The sequence below is a fragment of the Mytilus edulis genome, chromosome 13, assembly GCF_963676685.1.
Source record: "Mytilus edulis chromosome 13, xbMytEdul2.2, whole genome shotgun sequence".
Lineage (NCBI taxonomy): Eukaryota > Metazoa > Mollusca > Bivalvia > Mytilida > Mytilidae > Mytilus > Mytilus edulis.
In genome coordinates this window covers 33,164,287-33,186,396 of record NC_092356.1, presented here as the reverse complement: position 1 = coordinate 33,186,396, position 22,110 = coordinate 33,164,287, and the positions used below count along the sequence as shown (strand labels likewise).

Below are 22,110 nucleotides of genomic sequence, written 5' to 3'. Positions count from 1 at the left end.
ATAATTTAAAGTTTAGATCCTTTAGTTTGCATATATAGGGATATGACATTTAAATTTCGTATTGCTTAGTTCAACCTGCAACACATTTTATTCGATGTCACCAATGGTAAACATGTAAAATGAAACAATAACTTACTATAATACCAATATAAACTTTTGTTGTATGATTATACAAACCGAAATCACTACTAGACTAGGTGTTAACACGCTCAAATTAACAAAATTGTGTTTCAAAGAACCAATGCACCAAATTGATTTCATAGGATTTAGTTTAACATTTAAACCAGTTCAAGGAATGTATTACTTGACAAGAACAATTAAAATGTAGGACAAATTCGGCTTACAACACGAACTTTGTTCAAAGAATAGTACCAAACATGTGACAAAAAGACGGGTATGTAATAAAATTAACGGTACCAATTTTCTTGCACCAGATGCGCATTTCGACAATACATGTCTCTTCAGTGATGCTCGTGGCCAAAATATTTGAAATCCAAAGCTTATATAAAAGATGAAGAGCTATAATCCAAAAGGTCCAAAACTAGGGCCAAATCTTTGAAAGGAATCAGAGCTTTGCATGAGGGAGATACATTCCTTAATTTATAATAATTTCTAATATTTTGTAACAGCAAATTTTAATAACACAAAAAATCCGTATCTTCATGCCAGTACCGAAGTACTGGCTACTGGGCTGGTGATACCCTCGGGGACTAATATGTATGTAACAGAGGTATCGCAATCACTGATGGATTGGTGGATAGTTACTGTTTGTTCAACGTTCAGTGACAAGTATCTCATGTGCATATTGCAATACCAAATTAAACTAACTTTAAGCAGACGACAAAAGCGAAATTGTGACAAATTTTATTTCCTGGTGTTATTTAGGAAGTCAAACATGTATATGGAAAGTAAATTTTACTATTATTTATTGAACAAGATAAGAGAATCAGTCACTATTATTTATTGAACAAAACAAGACTGAGATCAAAACCGCTAAAAGAAGTTAAACCCGGTGAATGACACTCCTTATTGCTGAATTTGGGTTTGGCTGACCTAAATTTCTATTACGTTTTAAAACAATTATTCAAATTAAATATACAATTATTTTACTGGTTTTTTTTAGGGGGGGGAGTCATTTAATTTTTTCCAGAACATGTTATAATAGTTAATATCCGAGGCATAAAATACATGTATTATATCTGGCATAGTCCCAGATTATATTCTTTGTTAATATGCATCCTTCATTTAAAGTCTTGTTTTTCTTATAACACTTTACATCGTATATCAGGGGCACTGCCGAAAATTATCTTTCAAAAAGCAAATCTAAGTTGTAACCTTTAGAACTTGTATGTCTGATAATTTGCTCACATGACAAGAAATTTTACAATAAACATTGGTCACGCACGATAGATTCTGATGTATGACACGTGCCGTTACAATAGCCAGTTTACACGCATCAGCGCACACATGTTTGTCGAATAGACCAGTTGATTGGAGGAAAGTTACCGAAAACCACGCCTACCTTTAACTAATACCCAATCAAACGCCTTTGACATAAACATAAATAATACATGGGTAAGATTACAGAGATTTTGTTGCGTATTCAATATTTGAAAAAGTTTAAGACTCTTGATTCAAACTTAAAATTATAGAATATGCTCGTAATGCATTTTCGCAATTTCGTTAAATTTAATTTTATACATAATTTCACCTACCTGGTGAGGATAAAATACAAAGGAGTAGGTTCAGTAAGACCCCTTTTTGCCCCAAAATATAGCAGTTTAACAAAGTTGTGATACTGTAATCGTTAAGCTATTTATTTAGTAGAATGATTCTGCTACATAAATATGGGCTGTTTTTGACAATATATGGCACATATATCGGATACTAGCATCATAAAGTCATGCTACATTATTGAAATCTTCACAATTTTAGCATTTTAGTTAAATTTTAGATGGTTTCTGTCTAAAATGAAAGTGGCCGCATTCGTGTTCATTCATAATATTGAAACGTAAGTTGTATTTGATGATAATACATAATATATATAAAGGTTGAGGATGAACACGGATGCGGCCACTTTCATTTTTGACAAAAACCATCTGAAAAGTGACGATTTTTGGCAAATTTGATAGATTTTTCATATTCAAGCTTGAATCGGAGCGTTTTTAATGACTAAATCAGTTAAAATCTTTCACAAAAACTAATTGAATCAATTGAAATAGACACTTAAGTGTTTTAAAAGTGTCTAAAATATTTCGTCAGATGAACTTGAAAATTGAGGCCAAAATCGGCCCTTACTGGACCTACTCCTTTAAAAAATTGCAAATTACAACTATTTCGAATTAAATGGTTGTGATAAATGGGTATCAAAATGTATTAAACAAAAACAAAAACAAATTCTTGTTTATTTTAATAATGTTTATGTTGATTTTAATTTGGTAGGTAGACTTATATTAAATGCCCTAAACGTAAATATACGGGTTTTTTTTAAATGCATTAGACGTAAGATAATGTCGACTTAGAGCAAGTCAAGGTCGTAAATCTTAAATCAATCAACCAACCCATCGTTTATCTCATATAAACAGAATATATGTTCATTTATAGCAAGACTTTTTGTACGTCACGGTGCATGACAGCACAACAATCCCTTTACAGAATCGGAACCACAATTCACAATTTTCGTATTGTGCTGCTTTTCCACAATGAACGCCTGTTTCGCGTCAGTGACCAATATTACACTTTGAAACACAGTTTTAAAAGTGTATTGAGCTGTTCCTTCATTTAAAAAGTTGTGCAAGACTTAACTGTTTATTAAATTCAACAAATGTCAACATTATCTTCATTAATTTTATTATTTAACACAACATTGCTTTTATTACAAGCTATCTCATATATCAATATACAGCTAGGGAATATTTTTGTTGACCGAAAATATAAGATACATCGATTTAAAATATGTGAAAAATAAATAATTTTTGTAAGTAACTTTAATTTCCCTGTCTATATTTAATTTACGAGTACACTATAGTAAGACAGAAAAAGAGAAACGGAAATATACAGGAATACCTAAAGTTTCGCAAGTTATTGCAATAGACCATACATTACTGACTTGTCACAAGTTTTCATAGCACTCAGCAAGTTTTGAAACGAATATGTGAGATAAAGATCTACTGCATTTGGGCAAATTAAAAATATGTTAAACATCTAACCATTTTATTTTTAACAGATTCACAAGTTTTAAATTTTTTAAACCGTGCATCAATATTTTATATTTTTATTTAAATTCCTTATATGTTACGTGTAGTGATCATTCATTTGTTTAAATTGTGATGAGTATATGGCTTTAATAAAAATACACGCATTTATATATATAAGTCGATAAAGTTTGAAAGAAATAAACGAAAGATACATCGATGTTGTTTTGCTTGAGTGATTTACCTGTTAAAAGCTCGGGTCTCAACACGGTTTAAAACGAATTAATACCAGTTTGAAATAGTTTAACGGGGGCGTGGCCTATTTGTTTGACGTGACTTACCGCCAACTTGAATTAAATTGAACGATTGCAAGCGAATCTATTTGACTGGCATTAAAATGATTTGATATGCATTGAAATAAATTAAAAATGATTTTTAATTTTTGACAATCTTTATCAAATGACGATTAATCTCATTTAAACAGCGTTAATGCGTTTTTGTCCGATCAAGTTAAATTCGGGTTACTAGTGAAACTAAATGAAGTATATTTCAAGTGCTGGTAAAAGTTTCAACCAGATCTTTGAAGCCAGAAATAAGAAAATTACACTTGTTTGAATTTCTCACTGTACGATCAGTCTCGCTTGTATATTTTAAAACTGTATGATCAGTCTTTATGTCACTGTATTCTAGTGGTGATTTCAAAGTTATTTACGATTCATTAGAAGGTGGCATTTTTCTAAATAACACAAATTTATTTCAATACATTCACATCCTGAAAACTTATGAAACATGTTTTAGCTTGATAGAGTGTACTCGACTTATTACATTAAGTATAAGGATGTTTAAATGTTGCTAAAATAAGAGGAAGGTTTGATGTATACTAGTATATTAGTTTCAGAAATGTCCTCCGTTATTCTTAAAATTGTACAAACACACAGATTTAGTTGTTAAATAAAAATGCATGTATTTACACACATTCGATGCCGTACTGTAGCCTATAATTGATCACAGTTCCTTCACTTTGTTTAAGATGTAGAGCTGTCTCTTTGACACTAAACTGTACACCACTTTGTCAAGCGGGGGGTTATAGTGATAACGAATTCCGTCTTTCCGTTCGTTCGATGGACCGGTACAATATGTTTCGCCGGTTTTGTAAGCGCATCTCCTCATAAACCACTTAATATACATTGGGGGTTCCGGCCATTTTTAAATGGAGAGGGGGTCCAATCCAGGAGAAAAAGGGATTCTAAATGTATGTTCCCATACAAATGCATTGATAGTTAAAAAAGGGTTTCAAACTGCCGGATCCCCTTTTTTTGAATCCGTCACTGATATAACTATTAATTAATCTAATTCGGTTTCCTTATCATTAATAAACGATAATGACTGTATTGTGTACCGTCTACTTCGAATTTTAGTAAAAATCTTTTATGGGGTTACTTTATATAAGATACGGACTTGAACATTGCATTATATGGCGGCATCCATCAGGTATTTCCAACACCTCTTAAACCAATCATTAAAGTTTTCTGAAATTGCTCCATTTTTACTCGATTAATGCATTATGGACCTTCTATTTCTGTAAACTTACCAAAATTATATCACATGAATTATCCCCCTACGCAAAGCTGTCTTTATCCATTTTTTGTATTTTAAAAGAGACAAGCTTGATTTATGTTATCATCAATTGGTCAACGGCGGACGGTGTAAATAATCTTTAAAAATGTAATAGCTAATTCTAGTGCAACAACGTTTGTAACGTTCATTTTGATTGGATAACGTCACTTATCTACATGGCATCGATTGGCAATTGATGTTATGGGACGTACGCGCAAGCGCAGACGGTATATGACAGATTTTAAATTCATATTTTAACGTTGTTTTCTGTCAGTTTCATTAGAATGGAGATAACAATATTGTATGTTAAGCTCCGACGGCATCAATTGGGGATTTAATGGTCGCAAATACACGTTTACTGTCTCCGCTAACGCGTCGCCAGTAAACTTAATTTGCGACCATCAAATCCCAATTGATGCCGTCGGAGCTTAAAACACAATACAGTTATCTCCTAAACAGATACTTGTTACGATACACTATTACAAAGTCCACAAGCGAATCGTGTATTACTTTTTAGGCATTTGATTTTAAATAAGACTGACGGAACAAAAATACAATTATTTTGCCGTCTAAAAAATTCATCAGAAATATATTTGTATTGTCTGATGAAAGTAATTACACGGTTATAGTTCCCTTGATAGTTCATAATATCACATATACACGTATATATACCTTCACATTGCTGTTGTTTTTTCTTCAAAATCACGACTGTTCATACAGTCAAAGAATCTGAAATCGCTTCTAGAATACAGTCAGTTCTAGACTGGTCGTACAGTAATTTATTTTGGGATCCTCAAGGAAAACATATTTTTTATGGGAAATACGAATATTCTACTTAAATACGAAAAGAATATTGAAACAGTATATATTTAACTGTAAACTGATGCAAATATTTGCAATAAAAGATTATTTGCTTTGTACTACGAGAGCAAAATTGTCCATCGATTTCACTTTTTTCTACCAAGTTGATGTGATGCACACGTATATTTTATATTCTAATGCATGTTTTTGTTACAGTTAATCATATTTATGATGCTATATATACCTTGAAGATGTTCAAAGCACTTTGTAGATATAGGAGTAAACAAATGATGAGAAAAGTTACCGAAGGCAAAACCGTCCTGTTAGCCAGTTGGAAATCATCGCTTCGAAAATCGCGACTTCCGGATAGTGTACAGAATAGTATCTACACTGTGGAAATGATTTGTTCATCTCTGCTCAAGTAAACTACCTTGTTTTAAACATATACAGGATGAACTTTCCTGTGACTAAGTTTTTATCACCTTAAAGTATCATAAAATCAATCATTATGTACTGGTTTTTTTTTGTGTTGGTAAAAATGGTCCGGGTTTTGCATGGAATAGAATAATGTATTTGATCTTTTACAACTGACTTCATTTGTTTTGTATGATGTGTTCATAAAAGACATAAAATAGAAAAAAACCAAAGGATATGGAATATCTATCCATAACACAAAACCAGTACATATGATTTGAATACAAACAAAATGATGTTACAGACCATATTACTACAGCTTCGTCGTAACCAGTGTTATGGTTATATGGTTAAACTAAATCGGGTAATGTCTAGGCAGACACCAGTGATGCAATGATGCTGGCAGAAATATCAGTCCATAATGTTTATTTCGGTTATCTAGGTTGTTTGTATTAACCACATAAAATCTCAAGCCATACATTATTTTTTACACAATGGTTTCCTTTGTGTTTTTATAAACGGTGCACGATGTAAGTAGACAAAAGTTACAAAATGCTGTTGATTGGAATATCAGTCCAGAATTTTTAATTCAGTTACCACAGTTGTCCATATTAACAGCTTAAAACCCTACACTCATTTACTAGTATCATATTTAGCACAATGGTTTCTTTTTTTTTTAGTTGATCAAATTATTTTATTTTGGAAAGTGATATTGCTTTGAAAATGGTAAGGTTTCGCACTCAGCAGTAACTTGCCAAATGGGGCACCGTTTTAGAGCTATGATAAAAACTTCAGATTTTAGTTTAATAAAAACGTTCGCGCTACATATGAAGTATATTTTTGTCGTTATATATAGAGTTTTGATTATGCGTATTTTATATTAATTTGTATCTGGTTAATTATCCCTAAGTAGGAGAAAATAGAAAATATTCACATGGAAATAGTTCGAACAATATTATGGTTGATCTGATAATGTGAATTACTATTCGAAGACGTATAGAGTCGGATTGATAAAGTAATTTTTCTTAAAGAAGTTAAGGGTCAACTTAAAATGATTCGTTCATCTCTGCTCAAGTAAACTACCTTGTCGTAAACAGATACAGGATAACCTCATTCACATGTTTTATCATCTTAAATTATCATAAAATGCAAATAAAATCAATCTTAATGTACTGTTTTTTTTTTGTGGTGGAAAAGAAATGGTCCGGGTTTTGCATGGAATAGAAAAAATGTATTTGATCTTTTACAACTGAATTCATTTGTCATGTATGATTTGTAAGAACATTATAACACGTAATCAAGATAATGATCAACGTCAGTAGTTAGAATCTATACTTCAAGACCATCCTGTGTTATTTGCGAAGATGATACGGAATATTTAGTAACAAGATCTTGGTATCTTCCGATGAATTTAACTGTTGAAAAGTTTCAACAGTTATTTTATGATTATGAACATATCAATGATAACTGAAGTCAACACAATGCTGGCTACTGGGCTGGTGATACCATCGACCCAGTGGTTGTAAATAAACTCATCATAGGTACCAATATTATTTTTTTTAAATAAACGTCCATATCTTATTTTTTATTTCTTAGAAACGGTACTCAGTTTAATCAAAACAAAATTTGTATATAATTTAGGAATATTGCAGCAAAAGAGAGGAAAATGACTACTGATATAAGGGGAAAATTCAAAATGAAGTAGTCTAAAGTGCAAAGATTTTACTGATCTGGAAATGCTAATCAACGATATGCAAATGTATAGTACAAGATCGATAATGCTATTCCTCTTAACCAAAGTTTGTTTTTAATTCTAATTCTACATCTGTCGTCTATGCTCAAATAACTATCTCAGGGTAACGTATCCACTGACAAAAATCAAATCACCTGAGAGTTTATGAAACAATTCAATAACATAAAGTTTTACGGTCTTATTTGTGATTTCATGGAAATGTACAGTTAACATTTAATACCAAATTAAATGAACACACATTTATAAATCTTATTTGTAAACTTTCAAAATAATGTCAAAATTAAATCAATAATCAAATCGTATTTTTACAAGAGTGTGCACGCAGAAACTGCTCCGACAGAGTAAAAATTTGAAATGAAACTCCGTACATTTTTATGGACACCTTAACGAATTGTTGATCTATACGGTGTAGCTGTGTCTAAACTAACAAATGACGTTTTTACCACGTCTTCGATTGTGGTTTAACATCAATGTCGTCTGTCTGTTAAGTACCGAACGTGACGTACTCCCGAATATGACTGTTATATCGAGTGAAAATTTGTATTGCTATACAGCGTGTCTCGGTATTCTGTACATCCAACATTCACGTATTTATTTTTGATGTTTCTGTTATGGTGTCGGTTTGATAATGTGTTATGTGTTATCGTTTGTAGTCCAAATAAAATTGCCTTTCAATACCAACATTGTCATGACAATTTTTTGGACAAGTATTGGGAAAATATCTGTAAATGTTCGAGATTGCATGTTAGTTACGTAAGCGCGTCACTGTTTGACATATCCATGATATCCGGTGGTGTCTGTCGTTGGTTGAATATGTTCGTTGTTGTTTTGCGGTTTGCATTTTGTGAAGACTATTGTTTTATATGTTTGTGCATTTCTCTGTGATGAATGTTCTTGCGTGAGTTTGTGCTGTATTTCTGTCACGTAGTATTGTCTTTTTAGCGATTTGTTTTAACATTGTCATAAAGCGGGAGGTTTGGCGAGCCATTAAATCAGGTTCAACCCACCATTTTTCTTAAAATGTCCTGTACCAAGTCAGGAATATGGCAGTTTATTATCAAATAGTTCGTTTCTATGTATGTTGGCGTTTGTTCCTGTTGTTCCTTTGTTTTCCTCTAATAGTTGATGTTTATTCCTCGGTTTTAGTTTGTAACCCGGATTTGTTTTCTCTCAATCGATTTATGAATTTTGAACATCGGTATATTACTCTTGCGTTTATGTACAATAAATATCAACTAGTTTACAAACGAATATATTAGACTTCCGTTGGCCAGTTTATTGCCAATATTAATTTCTTTGCATTTACGAATGTTTGCATTAATATAATATGTTATATTCATCAATGTAAATATTTACCTTGGAAAATAGGAAAAAATGGAAGAGTGGTATATCTGTGAAAACTGACTGAAATATTGCATGCATCCTAACATATATTCATAATTCAATGCATATCTTTCATGAATGACTATGACATTAAAATTCCAAAAACTACCTAACTCCGTGAAAAATTCAGCACTGGTAAGTCACGTTTCAAAAGACTCAGTCAAAAGCTCAAACACATCAAACGAATTTAAAACAACTGTCATATTTCCGCGTTATTCCGGACATTTCCTTATGAAGAAAATAATTATTTAAACCTGGTTTTTATTTAAATCAAGCTGAACCTCTCACTAGTATGACAATAGCATGCAATTCCAATATATTTACAACAATGGTCGAATAAAACAAACAGACATAAAAGGTAAAAATGTCAAAATAGGGATAAGTAGTCCTGTAGAAAATTTATTTCAAACGGATAGGCACATCCTCATTTTACGGAGATGTTGTTTACCGTGCCCGGAAATTTTGAAAACGATCCTGGTAAACTTATCAATCCTTTAAATAAACTTATTCCAAATGGTTAACTTTCAAATACTGTGATAAGATTTTTGAATATTGTTTTTATTGGTATTTATATTCATTTTGTTATCAGTTAAATAAAAGCAAACTAAAACAATATTGTTATATACATGTACACTTGCATGGATCTACAATCTTTGGATTCCTGTATCTTGGCATTGCACAAAGACATGTTTTTCCCTGACTGTTCATTACGTATTTACACAAAATCCATTGGATGTAGGATGTGTACTGATTGATACATTAGTCTTAGATGCATGATTATTTTTATTAGTTATTATTGGCTTTTAACTAGCTGTCAAAAACTGCGAGTACTCTCAAATCTGTACACTTGTTAATTGTATTTCTACTTGTATCCATCTGATGTGTTAACCTTTTATGAGCTGATTATAATGTTCATTCTTTTTCTGTACTGTTTCACCACTGTCCCGGGTTATGAGGAGGATTGGGATCCCACTAACATGTTTAACCCTGCCACATTCTGTATTTAGTTGCCTGTCCCAAGTCAGGAGCCTGTAATTCAGTGGTTGTAGTTTGTTGCTATGTTACATACTGTTTTTCGTTCCATTTTTTGTACATTAATTAGGTCGTTATTTTTCTCGTTTGAATTGTTTAACATTTGTGAGTTCGGGTCCTTTAACAGCTGATTATGATGTACAGGCTTTGCTCACTGTTAAAGGCCGTGCGGTGACCTATAGCTGTTAATTTCTGTGTCATTTCGTCTCTTGTGAATAATTGTCTCATTTAGAATCATACTAAATCTTCTTTTTTGTATAAACCGTACAAGTTCTTAATTTACAAAGACAAATAAAAGAACACTTCAACACGTAATCAACTTTTTTCATACATTTTTTACACAACCTTGGTTCATCAACTTTTTGCTCAGACACTGGTGACGTTTTATAAAGTCTGAGTAGAGGATGAAATTTTTTGAAATCTGAATGAGTTGGGAAATTTATATCCCATATGCAGGTTAATTTGGTTGATTGCTACTTAGTTGGGGGAAATTGATAAATTCAAAATTAAAATTGTCTTATTTGCCATACATTATATGTATTCAAATGATCAATGTTAAAAATAACATCTTAAAGATCTGCCAAAAAAATTAGATTTTTATACAGTTTCTCATCTTTCTCAATGCTGAATATGAATACAAAAAAAATGAAAAAAAAATTGAGCTGTTCATTTTTTTTTAATTCAGTTGACCATATTAACCCCATACAATCCTACACTCATATACCAAATTTGGCTCAACGGTTTCTTTTGTGTTTCTGATGAATTTATCTTGGGAAGTAATATTGCTTTGAAAATGATTTGCCTTTCGTATTCAATAGTTACTTCCCACAAGTTTTTCAAATGTATTACTGTTTTAGAAATACATTTGTACGATGCAAAGTTGAGATTCAAGTTTTATAAACACTTTCGCTCTAAATGTTGATTCATATTTCATCGTTCTATCTTGAAATTTCTTATGCATGTTTTATATTACTTTGTATCTGGTTAATTATTCTTAAGAAGGAGACAATAAAGGCACTTGGAAGTAGTTCGAATAAAATAATGTGTTTGTTCAGAAAATGTGAAAACTATTCGAGGACGTATAGCGCCCAAGTGATAATTGTTTTCCTCTTTAAGGAGGTTTGGTCTCAATTTAAAATGATACTATCATATGTGTCAAGTACACCATCTTGTCCTAAACAGATACAGGACAAATAAAGGAAACAGTAGTATACCGCTGTTCATTGACAAATGTCTTATCATCTTAAATTATCATAAAATTCCAATAAAATCAATCATAATGTACTTGGTTTGTCTATTCTGAATGATTAAATAAAGGGTCATAAGATACTTTCATAAAATATCATAAACATATCTCTTTATGTTATTTTTGTCTGATATGAGTGCTAAAAGACCCAGGATTTTAATCCTTTTGACGAATGTCAGCACATAAGTCAAGGGTCGTCGTGTTTTGCTCTATATAATAAATTTTCAGTGTATTGTTTTTTCGTTTCCCTTTTGAACTTTTTGTACATTTGTCATGTCGGGACCTTTTATAGCTTATTATTCGACATTGGTTTTGTTCACTGTTGAATACCATGCGGTGACTTATAGTTGCTAACTTATATATTTGTCTAAATTTCCTTTTAAATAGTGGTTCTGTACCTAATATTTGTCATAACATAGATCAAGGCAACATTTTCATTGACTAAATTCATGCCACATTAAAATATAATCAATTCAATAACATAAACCTAAACTATAAAAGAGAAGATGTGGTATGATCGCAAATGAGACAACTATCCACAAAAGACCAAAATGACACAGACATTAACAACTATAGGTCACCGTACGGCCTTCAACAATGAGCAAAACCCATACCGCATAGTCAGCTATAAATATAAAATTTCAATCCTAGTTGATGGCAATGGCAAATTTGTCCCGCACATTGTTATATATGATGAGTTTTGGGGCAATCTACAAATCAGTTAAACTGAAATAGTCTAAAGTGCACATATTGTATCGGTCTGATATATATGTACTACTAACAAAATGTAGAAATTTATCACATATTTGTTATGAATACCTTAGGTTTTGCATATGCAATAACCTCAATATTGCCCGGGGCAAACAATAGTATATTGATAGTGTGCCCTGATTCCAAATGACGTGACCTCATTGCGTCCTTAACTTCACGTTTGTGATAAAATGTTTCAGATTTTACCTTTTATGTTTCATTAAATTGTTATAATTGACCTTTTTTTCTCTTAAATATGTGATAAAAAGATTACATTAACATGTCTTTTCCCTATTGGCCCGGGTATCAACCCTCGACCCATATCGGGATAATACCAGGGCCAATATGGAAAAGGGCATGTTATAATCTCTACATATTGCACTAGATACAAAATGATATTACTCTTAATTAAGGCTTGCTTGAATTGTGTCATCTTTTTTCCTGTAAACTATATTGTCCTAAACAAATACAGGGAAACCTCTCCAATGTGACAATTTCTATCCCCCTTAACTAATAACAGCAATACAATATCATAAATCTAAAGTCATTATTTGTTATTTCTTTAAATTGTACACTTTTCATATAATACAAAAATCAAATTGACACAAATTAATATATCTGTGCACGAAAATGAAAAATAGATAGATTACATCATTGCATGGAAAACCAGCATCAGATGGAGCAAACAGTTGTTTGTGGATTCAAATTACTTACAATGTCGTCAGAGGCGTCAAACCATTAAATAGATTTACGTCAAGCGTTTCAATTTGATTGCCATACAGCCACCTGTAAAATAATATTTTTTTAAAATATGTCTGCATAAAATATTTTGTATTCCTCAATCCATACATATAAACAGTAGAGAAAATTAAAGGTATTACTGACAGATCCTTCATGTTGATTTGTTGAATAAATTTCTTCAGACTATTTGTAAAGTTTATTCTCATTGTTGTTTTGTAACGTCACTGTTTGAGGGTGGCAGAGGAACGTGTTTTACCTAGACACTCAAATCGTGTGCTGTTCAAATATACATACAATGTACTTACAACCAGGTGGTTGTATTTAGTTAGTTGAAAAAAAAAAGATCGATAATGCTTTTCCTATTCATCAAGGTTTTATCTAAATTTGATTAAGAATGCTGTCGTCTTTGATCCTGTAAACTACCTTGTCCTAATCAGATATAGGCAAACCTCTCCATTTACAAATTCAGATTCCTTACTGTATACCAGCAATTCAATAACATAAATCAAAAGTCCTTATTTGTTCATGTTGTTATTTCTTGCATATATTTTTAATTTTACTTATATTATTAATTCGTATATTTTAACAAATTTGATTCGTTTAGGGATAGTCACATGTTAAACTATATTTTCGAAGGTAGAAAGAAAACGGCGGATAGCAAAAAGCATATTGACCGGCAAAAAGCATATTGCACGGTTATTTTTAGAATATCTAAAAACCGATATACTTTGTGAAGTCATGTAATGAATTGCAGGATATTGATTAACGTTTTGAAACAAATGATATCTGTGATCGATTATTTGATGGAAAAAAATCTTCAAATGCATAAGATGTCCAAAAAAAAAGTAAATGAAATAACAACTAATATGTTGTTATTGTCAAGGAGACAATGTTATATCTATAAAATTCCAACAAACCTAAATGACGATTTTCATACAAACATGGTCGGAAATTAATAATATAACAAATATAGCCTTTGTATGAGGTCAATACAGGATATATCGACCCAAAGAAGTATATCGACCTCGGACTTCGTCCTCAGTCCATATACTTCTTTCAGGTCAATATACCCTTGTATCGACCTCATGCAAAGGCTATATTTGTATAGTAATACTAAATACAATTGACACAAATTAATATATCTTTGAAAACAAATTGCAATTTATGACAATCAATAGGATCAATTTAAACGACGTTTGTTTATTTTCATCAAAATGGTGGTCTTTAAACATTCAACAAACTAAGTCGATCCATATTTTAAAAGCTCGATGGAAAATATTTTTAAAAAGATGAGAACATTGATCATATATGTTGCTTTTTCAAAATCTTGTGTTACTTGAAAAAACAATTAATAAAAGGAGAGGGTGATATAATACAATATCAAACCAGTAACATTTTTTTCCGAAAAATTAGTGTATTCGTCATTGCAGTTATTGACCAACAGAAGTATATCTGTTTATAAACTGGTTGATATATATTGACATCATACTGGTAGATTTTCATAATATGATATAAAGTTTTCATTCATTTATGGCTTCCATTGTTATCATTAGACGAAAACATCTTCAACATCTGCCCTTAAGTATATAGAAATCGATGTTGTTCTTAGATAGTATTACCGCATTATCAATGATGAACTTGAATACAAATAATTCAATGACCATCTTGTACAACAGTGTTTGAAGATTTGAAGTGATGTCTTCTGACTTGTATCATTTGTCCCTCCATTTAATGAGTTCCATATTTAGTGACCATTACGTTAAGTATTACGTTGTTGTGTGCATGCAGACAAATAAATAACCTCCGAATAATGCTGACATTTTCAGTTCAGTTACCTAAGTTGTCCATTTCAACCTCATCTATTACTTTACGGTATATTATATTTTGCATAACCATTTACTTTTAATTTATTTCACTAAAATATTTTTGGTAAAGTGATATTGGACTGATATTTGTCTACCATTCTCGTTAAGTATTAGGTAAAGACAACTTTGTCAAATTAAATACCGTTTCACTGCTGACAATAATTAGTTATCAAATGTACCAGGATTATAATTTATAATTAGAAAAATATTCAACGAGTGACCAAATAATTCACAAATGCGCGTAGCGTATACGTTAATTATCAGTGTTCACGAGTTAAACATTTCTTGATACTTGAATTCATTGATAAGTTATTCTTTTTATTACATTGACAATGGGCTTTTGAATTGAAAACAATGTAGAAACCACATTGTTGTATGACGTTAGGGGAGTGAACTAATTGCGTTTATTTCACATGTGAAGTTATCGGTTTTTATTTTTGCTGTGAAATCACTGTTATTCATTGCAAACAATGTAATAAATGTCTATATTACAACACAAGGTTATAGTTCATGTATGACGTAGATGATTGCTGTAACCAGTTACAAGTCTTTAAAAAGTTAAATCACACAATGAATCACAAATTTGAATACAAACACATTTATCTTATTTACTACAGCTTCGTCGTAACAAGTGTTGATAACAGGTTGATGTTCGGCTAAAACAATCCAGTCTTCAGACAGTTTAATCACATAATTGATCACAAATTTGAATACAAACAAAATGATCTTAATACCATATTTACTACAGCTTCGTCGTCAACAGTGTTGACATAATGATACGCATATTTATCCCTCGATATCAAAACTCTCATTTCAACATCTAAATCTTGAGCGAAGATATGGTTAAACTCAATGGGGTTGTGTCTAGGCAGACACCAGTGATGAAATGATGCCGGCAGAAATATCAGTCCATAATGTTTATTTCGGTTATCTAAATTGTTCGTATTAACCATATAAAAGTCTCGAGCCATGTCCTAATTTTTACACAATGGTTTCCTTTGTGTTTTTATAATAGGATTTTTGGGGAGTAGGTCCGAGACCACAATTGTCGTCCCTTGATTTTCGTTATTCACAAATATAGTCCCTAGTGTTGACAGTGGGTTACTTGCCATTAATTTTTATACCCCTTCCAAATTTATTTCTCCATGTTTAATGCCTCCAATTGCAAGTAGGGGGTGAAATTACACTGTAAAAAAATTTGGGTCCAGAAATTTAAAGGAAAGTAGTGATTTGGTCCAGCTGAAAAAGGTTTAAAATTTGCACTTCGGAAGCTGTCAAAAGATTTCAAGACGCCCTAAACATAAAATTGTCCATATTTTGAGTTAGAGCCGACGAACATTTCTATAATTTTGATATAATTTGTCCCAAAAGTAGTACAACACACTGTAAAAGTTTCTGTGAGAAAGCGCAGGTGGGAAATTTTTTTTATTTTCATTTATGTTCTAAAAGAAATGCACTACGAAATAATTGTGGTCTCGGACCAGTAATATTGGTCTAAAAACGGTTTCCCTTTCATGTTTAGTAAGAATTGACCAAAGCGTTGCTGATTGGGATACAAGTTATGACCAATTATGTTTTGACTTTTGTAACAGATCAGAGTCGGATTTTATCGAAATATACAACTGATATAGCGATGTGTATAATCATCTTATACATGGTATAAAAAGTTATATCTTGGTTATTACCATAAAAAACACAAAAAAGGAGGTCAGAGAGAAAAAAAACCGGCACCCAGATTAATCGAAACGAAATTTTTACAATGTCATGTTCTAATAATATTGCAGAAAAAAGGTGGAAATGACAATAGATATTTAGTAACTTTGTATCATTTTCTTCTTCTTTCTTTTGGGCAAAGTCAAATTGAAGTTGTCAAAGTGCTAATATTTTACTGTTTTGGAAATATGTATTACTAATCCCTGATGTGCAAATGTATACCACTAGATCGATTATGCTATTCCTCTCTAGCAAGGTTTGGTCTCAATTTTTTTTTCGAAAAGTAAACTACGTTGCCCTTAACAGATACAAAGTAACCTCTGTTTTCAAAACATTTATATCACCTTGACTTATCTTAACAATTCAAAAACATTGTTTTTACGGCATAAAGTTACTTACAAGTCCGTGAGAGACGTCAAACCTTGAAAGATATTCACGTCGAGTGCTGAAATTTTGTTGCCCCATAAGGACCTGCAAAATAAAAATTTTGAAACGTATTTCTGCATAAAATATTTTCTATTCATCAATGCAATAATACTTACCTTGGAAAACGAGGGATACAATGAATTATTTTAAAAGTTATTTATCATGGATGACTTAAGTTATATATGTAAAAATAACATGCTCAAAGTGTTCTATTACATTTGGTCTTTAGACAGTGTTTCTTTATACTCAATGCCGGATTTGAATACACAAAAAATATATGTCGAAGTGACGATATTTTACAACAGCTACAACGATACCAGTGTAGCTATACTTATATTTGGTTCTTCTTACCTCATGTATTAAAACATCATGTCATCATTTCACCATTTTGATATCGAGCTGTTATATGTGAATTTATATGGTGAATTTACACGGAGCACGATGTATGTAGACTGAAGTTACCAAATACTGCTGATAGGAATATCAGTCCAGATTTTTAATTCAGTTACCTAAGTTGTCCTTATTAGCCACATAAATACCTACACTGATATTACATATTTTGAACAAAGGTTTCCTTTGTGTTTTTGGTAATAAAAAAAAATGATTTTGAAAATGGTAAGCTTTTCTCATTCAGCAGTAACTTTCGACAACTTTGATAAATTGGAAACCGTTATAGATTCATGATGAAGAGTTTAGATTTCAGTTTAATATAAATTGTTTTGCTTTAACTGGCAAGACAATCAGTCCTTAAGTTTTGATTCAATTGCCTAAGTTGTCCATATTAAAACCCATAAAATCCTACATTCATGTATTACATTTGGCACAATGGTTTCTTTGTGTTTTTATTATCAAATGAGTTTATATTTGGAAGTGGTATTGCTTTAAAAATGGTTTGCTTTTCTTATTCATTAGTAATTTCGCACAAGTTTGGCAAATGAAGGACTGTTTAGAGCTAAATTTGTACGATGCAAAGATCAGATTTTGGTTTTCGAAAAACTTTCGCTTTTAAAGCGAATTTAAATGGTATCGTTATACTTTGATATTTGTTTATACATATTTTGAATTACTTTGTATCTGGTTAATTATCCTAAAGTAGGAGAAAATAGAGAATGCACATGGAAATATTTCAAAATACAATGTTGTGGTTGTTCAAAAAATGTGAATACTATTCGAAGACGCATAGCGCCGGAAAATGGTATTCCTCTTTGATGTTTAGTCTCAATTTAAAATGCTTCAGTCATCTCTGCTCAAGTACACCATCTTGTCCGAAACAGTTATAGGATAATCTCTCGATTGACAAATTTCGTATCACCTTAAATTATCATAAAATTCCCATAATATATCAATCATGCATAGTGTACTTGATTTGTCTATTTTGAATGATTAAGTAAAGGTTCATAACATACATTCATAAAAGATCTAAAACATATCAATTCATTTTCTGTTATTTACTGTCTGGTGTACGTACATCCATGACATCTAAGGAGTGAAATAAGACCTACACAGTAACTTAATCCTTTTAGGATAATGTCATCACATGATACAAGGGTTGTTGTATATTGTTGTATGTCTCACCTGTTTTTCGTTTATTGTTTTTACATAAGGTCGTTAGTTTTCTCTTTTGAACTTTTTTTCACGTTCTCATGTCGGAGCCTTTTATAGCTTATTATTTGGTATGGGTTTTGTTCATTATTGAATTCGGTGCGGTGACTTAGAGTTGCGAACTTTTGTATTGGTCTCGATTTCATTTTAAATCGTGGTACCTATGATAATTTATTTGACAGGATATTTATTTTATCCCGGTTTCAATTCACTATCTTGTCATAAAAAGAGATTTATGTCAAGTGTTGCCATTTGGTTGTAGTATAAGTAGCTTTCCTTTAAAACAAATTTCTGCATACAATGTATCTCTATATCCAAACGTAATTACATCATTTGGTGTTAATTTAAAAGTGTTTTTTTTCATTCCTGTTAGAATTAACTTTCTTCTAATTAAGATACAAAATTGATAAAATGTGAACTACTTGTCAAAAATGTATAGCGCACAATAGATAGCGATTTTTCACTAAGCAAGGTTATATGTCAATTTGAGAAGAATTTGACCTTCCGTGCTCTAGCTAACAATCTTGTCGTCAAAAGATATTGAGTAACCTTTCCATTCTAAATTGAACAATTCAGACAACTTAAAGATATCATATACATTCAATTATAAGCAAATCAATATAAACGTCATTTCTTTTTTCGTTCCTAAAAATAGTAGAATGTACAACATGAGCATATTTAATTATTTGCCCGGATTTGGTTATACGTTCAACCCTTTAGTTTTATCAACTCTTCATTGACTTCAATTTCTTAAGGTTTGGTCTCATATTTGCACCTGTAAACTATATTGTCACAAACAGATACAGAGAAACCTCCCCATTGAAAAAATCCCCATCCCCAAAACTTGTATGAACAATCCAAAAACATTAATCGAAAAGTTCTTATTTGTTATTTCTTTACAATTGTACATTTTACATATCGAATTGACAAACATTTATATATCGTTAAAAAAATGTTAAAGTTTTCCCAAAAGATATATCAAATAATTGCGATTGCAAACCAGCAACACATGGAGTCAAATATTTCTTTTGTGAATCGAGTTACTTACAATGCCTCCAGAGACGTCAAATCTTTAAAAATATTTACATCAAGTTTCGAAAAAAGTTGGTTGACAGCCAGGTCCCTCAAAATAATAAATATATTTCAACAACGTAATTTGCATACATTTTTCCGTTTTTATTAATCCAAACATATTAACTTTCGAAAAAGAAAGCATTGGAAGTGTTGTTTTTCTCCTTGAAAACTGGTCAATGAATTTTTGGAAGTAATATTGGTCTTTAAACGGGTTTACTCTCTCTCTTTTAGTTAAAATTGGGGTAAAACTTTCGGTCTATTGATGGAACAATTATGTGTTGACTTTTGCATTTAGTCACTATTTTGTGGTCAGATAGCGATAACTTTTTATAGATTTCTTATAATAACTTTTCCCTAATTCTGTGGCTATTTAACCCTTTCCGTAACCAATGTATAAAACAATTAATCAACTTGTGGTTGCCGATGATCTCAGACGATGATTCAATGAGTTTACAGTTCATAACCTTATCAGCTGACTGAATGAATCAAAAGATTCTTATAGGTTTTGATGAAATAAACAATTTTGTGGAATGTGGAGGCCACTGGAAGGAATTTTCGCTTATCAAAAATGAAAATGTGTTTGATATTCATTAGAGTTACTGATTATTACATAGTTATTCGCGTATTATCGGATATATTCAATCACGATTGTATATTATCAACTTTAAGGTCCTCCGCGATGCTCGGACCTTAACATTCGGTTATTTAATCATCTCGATTAAATAAATCCGATAATCAACTAGTACCAATGTAAGAATTTATGTATATCTTCTGTATTACCGTAAATACGAACATCATCTTAATTTGTATTGTTAAGAAACGGTAACCAATTGAATCAATATGAAATTTATAAATATTCTAAGAATATTGCAGAAAAAGAGGGGAAATTACGATAGATATTTGGTAGCTTTATATTTTTGGGACATTGTCAAATTGAATTTGTAAAAGTGCCAAGATGTTACTGTTTGGGAAATATGTATTACTACTCTTCCTTGTGCAAATAAATACCACCAGATCATTAGATTTTATTTTTGAAAGCGAGATTGCGACAACTTTGCCAAATGAAGTACTGTTTTAGAGCTATGATGAAAAGTTCAGATTTTAGTTTAATAAAAACTTTTGCGCTACAAGCAAATTTTAATTTGATCGTTAAATATAGATATTTAGTTTTACGTATTTTAAATTAATTTGAATCAGGTTGATTATCCTAAATAAGAAGAAATTAGAAAAATTCACATGGAAATAGTTCAAAGAACAATGTTGTGGTTGTTCTGATAATGTGAATTACTATTAGAAGACGTATAGAGTCGAATTGTTAAAGTTATATCTCTAAAAAAATGTTTATTATCCACTTGAAATCACAGTGTAGATACTATTCTGTACGCTATCCGGAAGTCGCGATTTTCGAAGCGAGAACTTTTTGGATCATATTTTAAATTTGATGGATATACTGAATTAAACGGTAAGTTGATCACCTGTACATTGCTTAATGATAAATTCAGCTGGCATCGATATTCTCAAATGGTTTAGAATTAAATTCCGCACATTCATTATTCGTATCTTTGCCTTAATCAAGAGATTTTCAAGTGCATCCCTAAGAAAAATCAGTCGGCGAACCTAAAAACAATCTTTTTACCCTCGTAGTGTACAAATTAACGTAAAAACCTGACTTTATAAACACTAGTAACCCGAATTTAACTTGATCGGACAAAAACGCATTAACGCTGTTTAAATGAGATTAATCGTCATTTGATAAATATTGTCAAAAATTAAAAATCATTTTTAATTTATTTCAATGCATATCAAATCATTTTAATGCCAGTCAAATAGATTCGCTTGCAATCGTTCAATTTAATTCAAGTTGGCGGTAAGTCACGTCAAACAAATAGGCCACGCCCCCGTTAAACTATTTCAAACTGGTATTAATTCGTTTTAAACCGTGTTGAGACCCGAGCTTTTAACAGGTAAATCACTCAAGCAAAACAACATCGATGTATCTTTCGTTTATTTCTTTCAAACTTTATCGACTTATATATATAAATGCGTGTATTTTTATTAAAGCCATATACTTGTCACAATTTAAACAAATGAATGCTCACTACACGTAACATATAAGGAATTTAAATAAAAATATAAAATATTGATGCACGGTTTAAAAAATTTAAAACTTGTGAATCTGTTAAAAATAAAATGGTTAGATGTTTAACATATTTTTAATTTGCCCAAATGCAGTAGATCTTTATCTCACATATTCGTTTCAAAACTTGCTGAGTGCTATGAAAACTTGTGACAAGTCAGTAGTGTATGGTCTATTGCAATAACTTGCGAAACTTTAGGTATTCCTGTATATTTCCGTTTCTCTTTTTCTGTCTTACTATAGTGTACTCGTAAATTAAATATAGACACGGAAATTAAAGTTACTTACAAAAATTATTTATTTTTCACATATTTTAAATCGATGTATCTTATATTTTCGGTCAACAAAAATATTCCCTAGCT

At 31.2% G+C, this 22,110-nt stretch overlaps 2 protein-coding genes across 2 annotated transcripts in view; both read right to left on the bottom strand.

Moving 5' to 3' along the window:
- The window catches only part of LOC139500902 (uncharacterized), a 336,961-nt gene that overhangs the window by 250,848 nt on the left and 64,003 nt on the right, over positions 1-22,110 (bottom strand). The gene's annotated exons all lie outside the window — the stretch shown is intronic.
- The window catches only part of LOC139501836 (leucine-rich repeat-containing protein 15-like), a 167,502-nt gene that overhangs the window by 100,757 nt on the left and 44,635 nt on the right, over positions 1-22,110 (bottom strand). Inside the window, exons 4-5 of the mRNA XM_071291060.1 lie at positions 16,909-16,980; positions 12,905-12,976 (exon numbers count right to left, since the gene is read on the bottom strand). Coding sequence (XP_071147161.1) covers positions 12,905-12,976; positions 16,909-16,980 — 144 coding nt within the window. The remainder of the gene's footprint in view (positions 1-12,904; positions 12,977-16,908; positions 16,981-22,110) is intronic.